Consider the following 8,566-nt stretch of genomic DNA (forward strand, 5'->3'; position numbering starts at 1 on the left):
GCTGATCTCCAAAACTGAATGATCAGGAGGGTACAAAACCACCTTGCCTTCTCTGCACAAGACTTGAAAGTGATACTCAAACAACCAATCCATGCCTAGAATGACATCAAACTCCATCATGTCTAGTAGGATCACGTCAGCTGACAAGTTCTGACTTGCCACCGAATCCTCGATGCTCGGAATATACAAAGTACACAAAGACTGATCACCAGTCGACATACGAACTTCCAATGGATAATTCAACGATATAGCAGACATAGGCAAAGAACTAGCAAATCTAGTAGCAATAAAAGAATGCGAAGCACCACAATCAAACAAAGTGAAAGCTGCATGTCTAGCGACCAGAATAGTACCTTGGACTAACTCTCCTTTGGTCACTTGCTCGATAGTGGCCGTGAAGGCACGCCCTGCCACGGTCTTCTGGTTACCCATCCTCTGCTGGGAAGGTTGCTGCGACAAGTAAGATTATTGCTGCTGAGGAGGTCGCTGAGGTGCTGGCTGCGACGTTCCTGGTGTATTTCGCCTCAGATCATCGGACTGCTTCTTCCGACATTCCCTGATGTAGTGGCCTATCTTGCCACAATAGATACATCCTCCGAGGTCCCAAGGACACGGTCGGCCAGGATGATCCATACGACACTTCGGGCATCTCGATGTTGCCACTATCTATCTCTACTGCTGCTGCTGCCGGTTCTGCTGTTGACGATTGTTGTTGTTGTTCTGATTCCTCTTTGCCGGTGGAGTGGATTTCTTTCCACTGGTATTCTGCTGATAGGATCTCTTCTTAGGCCAACTCTTTTGGCCTGTCTGCTGCTGATTTCGTCGAGAAGGCTGTGTCTTCTGGGATTCTGTCCATTCCTATTCCAAGAGTGTAGTCGTCTCTAAAGCTTCCTCTAGAGTCGAGGGGGCACGAGTAATTACCCTCAAACATAAGGCTAATTTCAATCCGTGAGAAAACTTCATCGCTCTTTCCTTCTTGGCCACGTACATGTGTGGACAGAAGCGCTCCAGGCTTCTGAATTTAGTGATGTACTCTGTCAAGGTAGAGTTCCCCTGCTGAAGGTTGAAGAACTCCTTCATCTTTCGACTGCGCTCATGAGTTGGGAAGTAAGCTGCGTAGAAAACCTCTATAAACTGCTCATAGGTAACTGCACCGCCTGAGAACTTGACGTCTAAGGTGGTCGCCCACCACCTTTCGGCATCCTTTCGAAGCTGATATGTACCGAAGTCCACCTTTCGATCGTCACTGACCTGCAACACACGAAAGATCCGCTCGATCTCTCGTATCCAGTCCTCGGCTGCCTCTGGAGTGGACTTCCCGTCAAAGGATGGAGGGTTCATACCCATGAATTGCTTGTAGGGTACGACCGTTGCTGGAACTGGAGAGGGAGTAGGAATAGGAGTCTCTCGTTCCTAAGAGGCTTGCAGATTCTCACCCATGGCATGCATGGCCTCAGCCTGCCTGCCAACATCCTCTGTCAGGTTGTTCAAGGTGTCCATAATGTTGTTGCAATGCTCGCACAAAGCCATCTTAAACAAAAGAAAGTTCACATAAGCAAAAGAGCAAGTCGAAACATAACTTCATTGCATCAAATAAAAGAAGCATACATATTTTCAGTACAAGACAAAATTACCCTTCTATAACAGGGTTACAACACACATTCCTTCGAAACAAAGAAACAAGATAGGTCTAACAAGATGAACATTGACTCAGTGTTTCAACTACAAAACGTTCACACCTGAACCAACACAATCACCGCTGCCTACGAGTATGGTAGTTGCGGTAGGTGTTCCGATTTCTGCATCGTCTCTGCATTGGACAACAAGGAGAAGAAGGTGTGTACTCAAGAGGACTCACTGCCTGAGACAACGAAGGTGAAGCTGGCATGTACTCAGGAGAAACTGATCGAGAGTAGGAAGCTGGCGTGTACTTGGGAGAACCTGGTGCACCCTGTGTATCTCCCATCGGGTCAACTGCTGACTGTGCCTGACTGAACCCCAAAGCCTCGTTCTCTTCGGTCTCTGCGTTACCCATCGCGAGTTCATCGCCCAACTTATGCTGACACTCAACCTCGATATGCCCCCTAAGGCTACATTAGGGGCAAACACTCAAAGCACGAGGACAAATTTGTCCCGCGTAGTACTGATCACATCTCCCACAAGGAGGTGCCGAATGTGCAAGTATCCAGGCACTCTGCACAATCTGCTGAACTGCTTGGTTGAGGGCCTCTGTGCCTCAAATCAAGTCGATAAGAACTCCGAACATTCGCTCATTTCTCGAATCAGTAGGCATCTAACAAGTCATGTATCTAATTAAGCATGCAAAACTGAATACAACATAAACTATCAATAAACAATAAAAGTCACTATAAAGAACATACTTACAGTGCGATAGACGATGCACACAGAAGTCTTGGACCACACTTATAACTACAACTCTGATACCAATCTCAATGACGCCCCAAACCCTGACCTTGTAAAAACCTTTGGTTTTTGAGTAATTTTTTTTTTAAGATAAGTAGTTTTAAATTCAACCAGCGGAAGTACAGAAGGGAAACCGGAGTAGAATAAAGGCCGCAAGTCTGAGCCAGCCACAGTAAGAAAGTCCAGCCATGAGTCAAAACAAAGTACATTTCATTTCCACAATGTTTACAATATTACAAAATGAGACTGGGTACAAAAAAGAACAGTCTCTCCAAAAAGAGAGGAAAAACCCCTTAAACCCCAAAACCACAAGAAGCCAGGATCCGCTGCTAAGTGTGGGTCTCAAGCATCCTGCTATGCACCGTCTCATCGCGCTGTGTCTACTCGTCACCTGTATCCCCATAAAACGGGGTCAGTACTCTTGCGAGCTAGTGAGACAAACCATCCATACATCATCATTTTTTTATGAAAAAACAGAAGGTAAACAACATGCTAAGTAACAGGCTACAACTAGCATAATGGAACCATAAGAAACATTTAAATAAAAGTACCAGTGGGTGTCAAGCAGGTGCACATGCTACACGACTGTAAGACAACAAGTAAGTCACAAGTGCAGTAACTGAAACAATGGAACAAGAAATAAACAACAAAGTACATCAACTAAACAGAAGTACGAGCAATGCTAAAGGAAACAAGTAACCAACTACTGTACGTCAGTCTGTTTGGTTAGTACTTATGTTCTTCTGATTACTCCTTTGCGTACGCGAAAGAACCCTCACATTCTGTGAGACATGCACTCGGCGTCTGTTATTCAATTTCTAATGTGATAACCGGGGATGCTACAGACCGAGTCCAAACCACCTGCGGGCAGCACGCGACTAGGAGAAACCTTTCGCAGGGGCAAAGGATTGCAATCCGTACTATTGCAGTAGCAGAGGTCCCTGAAGAGGGTAACCTCGACCTCCCTAACTCTGAGTGACTGGAGGTCAGAGGGCGTTTCAGCTCCTCAAAAGAAAGGGTCGTAGTAACGACATGTCACTCGGGGTTGTACCATTCACCCTCTCCCTGGGTGACCAACCTGTGAATGGGGCGCGACAGGTTTATCTTATTTAGGCTCATGCATCAAGTCATACCTCCTTGAGGTAGTTGTGCCTCGTGGTCCCCGCAGGGTACGCAAACGAAGACTTGGCCTGCCCATCCATGTGCTCAACCTCACACGGCCACAAAAGAGCACATCGCCGGTGAAGACGATATCACACCATTTCCATTTTAGACCTAGGATTGCACACATGTGAGCACACTCTCACGAACCTGGGCCATTGCCCAAAAACTCCAACCGAGTCCCAAACCTCAACAGGTCAACAGTGCCATACCCTCTGGTGTTTTCAATTTTTCAAGTGTATGTCATGTTGAGTGTAAAGCACGCCTCTGGTGCATTGTATATTCATCAATATACGAGTGAGCCAAAACAAGAAGTACTTGACAAACCAAAACTAGTGACATATGTGTCAGGATGTGCCAACGTGTACGTGTAAAGCAAGGAAAGCTACAACATCTCAATTTCGCACTCGTATCGAGCCGTGAGCAACGATACATCAACAAGTGTGTAACGTGACACAAATCACTATTTTGAGCAGCATGAGGCTCAAAATATATATACAATAGCTATTGTATATGTGAGGAGTGTCCAGAGCCTGGGGTACATATTTTTCCAAATACGCATACTCCAACCATCGTATCGCAGCAAATCTCGTGTAGCGAAGCCTTCTGCGAAGGACCTTTATGCAAACGACACTCACGAGTGTCGAAAATGCGATCTAACTTAATTCCATACGTATTGGAATTACATTATCAATTCCCAAGGCGTGACCGTGCTCTGCCCGCACAACGGGGCACGAACAAGGTTATTCGCCAGAAAGGTCCGACGAGATGGACAAACACACACAACATTTGGTGTGATGCCCATCGCGAACTCAACCATCTTGTTTCCATGATGGGACAACGGGGTATGAGCAACCGAAGCCCGCGACTGCAATGACATCGTTGCTCGCAAGCAAAAATCCTCGCTTTACTAACTTCTCCATTTGTAGTTTGGCGGTCACGAAGGGGCGGTTGCCAACACCGGTGAGATTCCGCGGGATCTCAATGAGTGTCATGACAACCCATTCAAAGCCCACTAGCAGTCCAAACACAGTGCCAGGTTCTAGCACACGACTGCCCAAGTGGCCGCAAGGTTGTCGAACTTGGTGCCCAAGAGAAAACCGGGGCCCGTTGCTTGATTGAGCCACTGGGCCCCAATCAAACTTGGTTTGCACCTCTGGTGCAGACCTCGTGCTGCAGGGCTGCAACACTGGCCCGATGGCCAAACCTATGGCTCACCCGAGTGCACTTGCACCCGGCTAAGCAAGACGGGGGAGACCATTGTGGGCTCGACAAAGTTAGGCCCACACGGGCTGGGCCAAGACCACCTAGCAGGGTCTGGTCCAGCTATGACCAAACCCAGCTAGGCCTAGGAGAGGCCCCTGGTCTGAACCCAGGGGGTTCAGACCAGGGTGCTGGGCTTAGCCGACACCCACATGGGGTGCGGCTAGCCCAAAACCTCAAAATCAAAGGGGTCAAGCCCACCAGCTTGGCCTGGACCTTGTGGGTCCAGGCCCAGCTGAGCTAAACAGGGCAGGGGCACCCACAAGATGTGCCCCACAGGTGACCCCGGTCTGACCCAGACCAAGGCACCAGCTAGGCTTGCCCCTGCACCAAGGCCGCCCCAGGTTGGAACATCACCCGGTTGGGTGATGCCGACGAACCTGCATGGTCTGGACCATGTGGGGTCAAGGGGAGGGCTACAGACCAAGGGTCTATAGACCCCTGATCTGACCCAACCGTGGGTCTAGACCAGGCCCAAATGGAGCCCAGTGCCCCACCAAGTGGGTGCGCCCAACACTAGCCCGAGTGCTTTGAGCACCCAGTTCTAAGTGTTGCTTAGCAGCAAAGGACAAAAGGGGGGGGGGTTGACCCCACCCAGAGGAGGTTTCTCAGATGGGTCTGGGTCCATCCATGGCCCAGACCAACTGGCCTCCAAAAAGGGCTGCAGCAGCAGCCCAAAAATCCAAACCGCCCCAAGGGGGCGCTCAAACCCATGGCCCGGACTGACCTAGCCCCGGTCAGTCTGAGGCCTTGCTGCTAGAGTTGCAGCAAGCCAAAAAGCCACAGGGCCCCAGCGAAACCCCACATGGGCCCGAGGCTGGCTGCGGAAGAGCCCAGCCCAGCAGCCCACCGAAACCAACCCCCTCAAGGGGCATTGAAAAAAAAAACTAACATTATATATATATATATATATATATATATAATTTGCAGTCGAAAGGCTGCCATTTTCTGGCAGTCTACAACTAGTTTCAGCAAAAACATGAAACATAAGACTTGTGGTGCTATTCGATAGCTTTCCACAGAGTCCAAGAAGTCTGCATTTTGCTGAAGAGTTCGGGGGATACAGCGGAAACACGGAACGTTATTCGGGGCATTTCCAGGCTGCTGATGAACCATTGCCATCCACTGATAATGGTGATTTTTGATGGCTCTACTGGCTGAATCAGACCAAGTGGCCAACTACGAAGTTATAAGGCTCTATCTGAGCTTTCCGAAATTCTCAAGAACACTCCGATCCGACATGTATCCAGGGAGATACATTCATTGTATCGGAGGGTTCCCTGGCGACTCGGAAAAATGGGAAAATGAAACGAGTCAAAGAAACTAAGTTTACATGAGGCAAAACAACAAATATTATACAACATGATACATGGCTCAAATGTAAAGGAAAAAAAGTGGAACTAGGTTTTCCACTTAGCACATCCGTGGCTTGAGGCCACTATGAATCGGGTTGCGTATTACCAGTGCACCGATTCCAAGCTCTTGGCATGTCACCCATGCTCATTAAAAAAAAAATGAAATGCAAAAAAAGGGGGGGGGGGTTGTAAACACCCCAAATTTTCCTCATCCATTTTTTAACACACCCCTCATGCAGTGCCAACCCTGGTAGGTCAGTGTAGGAGTCAAACCCCAAGTTTGTGTCAGAAAACTGCCATTTTACCCACTTTCATTAAGAAAATTACCATTTTACCCCTAGGTCATCCCGGACCCCAGTCAGTCGGAGTCAACCAAGCTCATTGGTCAGTTCAGAACAGTTGTAATGTCAGTCATTTCTAGCTCACCCGAGCTCACAATGAACAGACCATTTCCATTTCTGACCATTCCTGCCAAAATGGGATCATTTCTCAAAAAATAAGCTCATTTCTCACTCAAATCCAAGCCAATTGTTTTTGAGTCAGTCATTCCCAGTCAATCATATTCCCCTGAGTCTAGCTTGAGCTCACCAGAAGTTCAAGTACTCCAGTTTCAGTTCAAAACCATTTCCAAGTGTCCAAGATCCCATTTTAGCCCATTTCAGTTCTTTCAGCTGAAATTGAGCTGAGTTCAGTCAGTTGAGCTAGTGTTTGAGCTTTGATTTTAGTTCATTTCAGTATTACTGACCTTTGTTCTAGCTCAAACCCAGCTCTGGTCTGCAATTTACTTCACTCCAGTAACCATTTCTCTAAAAATGGCAGCTTTTCTTGACAATTCAGTCCGGGAGTTCAATCGAGTCAGTGTCTTGTCAGTTCATTTGAGTTCTGAAACCCTAGAACCCAGCTCAATCCAGTACATTTTAGTTCAATCCAGCTCAAACCCTAAGTTTCAGTGTCACTCTGGTTCAGTAGAACCAGAGTGACACTGCTTGAATCATTTTGCAAATTTTATCAATTTTAACACTTTTTGAACTGATACAAGTGTCAATTAAAGTCCAATATCCAAATTTCTTCATTCAGGGTTAACATTTTGCATGACATTTCATGTCATTTCTCATCATTTTGTATCATTTCTCGGCATTTCATAACATTTCATTTCATTTCATTTTTGAAGTTCAGAACTCCAGTTTTATAAATTTCGATCCAGATTGAGTTTTAAAAGCTTTCAAAAACTAATTTCAAACCCTGGGTTTTCAAAATTGACATTTTTACCCCCAAGATTCTAAATTTGGAAATATTTTCTCGAGAAAAACAATTTGGATTTCTTTCAAACTCAAGTTTTCAAATTCTAAACTGGATTTGCTTCGCAACGAGGCATTGGACTTCAAATTCTGAGCTCGTTTTAAAAACTACCAAAAATAGCTCATTTTGTCAGAAATATTTTCTGAAAAGACTATTTGGTTGGATTTTTGCAAATGATATTTTATAAAGATATTTTCAATAAAAACAATTGGAAAATCGTCAACCAAAAGTAATAAAACCGACTTTCCACAGAAGTGGCAAGTACGGGTCGAATCCACAGGGAATGGGAAATATTCAATTTAATTCTAAAAATTTTAATTTATTAATGTACAATGCTGAATCTAAGTAAACAAATACAATTCTAATTCAATTACAGAATGAAAACTATAATTAACTAGAAAAGCAACTTTAAATTCTTCTTCTGCTCGCCAAGGGCAATTCTGTTCTTTCACTCAAACGTCAATTTTTCACACTGGACAAGATTAACCTTATAATCTTTAGTAGCTTTTCAACCTAAAACAAAGAAAATAAAAAGTCAGTAAACAATTATAGCAAATAAATTCAAAAATTAAACTAAACCTAATTCTATAGAAATTAACCAACTTGAATTCTAATTAACACTAAAAATCAAATAAATACCAAAATAATTCTAATAACTAATTAATCTAGGTCTAACTACGTTAATGGATGCAGATGCACTAACTAAAATGCAGAAAACACTGAAAATTAACCGAAAATTAATAAAACAATGAAATGACTATTTTACCCCTAACTAGTGCAAAAGTGAATTCTGACAGCTTTTCGCAAACAAAGTGGTTGAAGGGGCAAACAAAGTCCAAAATTCTCAAAATTTCTTCTATTCTGTTTATGATAGAACCAATAATCTGACAATTTTTATGGTTTTGAAAAATTCTTTCTGGAACTCCAGATATAAGCGTTTCAAATTTGAGAAATTTTTGGAAATCGCAGGACCCGAAACTGAAAAACCTGAAAAAGCTGATTTTGCAAAACGCTTAAAAATCAGACCAAATCAACTTGAAATGAGCTGAATTCTAGTCTGTAGA

At 44.7% G+C, this 8,566-nt stretch overlaps 1 protein-coding gene across 1 annotated transcript; it reads right to left on the reverse strand.

The window, feature by feature from the left end:
* Positions 1–858: 858 nt before the first annotated feature.
* On the reverse strand, positions 859–1,347 carry LOC149849062 (uncharacterized). Its single transcript, XM_090006841.1, has one exon. It carries the CDS (start codon positions 1,345–1,347, stop codon positions 859–861), a length of 489 nt encoding a protein of 162 aa, XP_089862967.1.
* Positions 1,348–8,566: the final 7,219 nt, after the last annotated feature.

The sequence above is a fragment of the Nuphar pumila genome, chromosome 1, assembly GCF_984573655.1.
Source record: "Nuphar pumila chromosome 1, dmNupPumi1.hap1.1, whole genome shotgun sequence".
In the NCBI taxonomy this organism is placed as follows: Eukaryota; Viridiplantae; Streptophyta; class Magnoliopsida; order Nymphaeales; family Nymphaeaceae; genus Nuphar; species Nuphar pumila.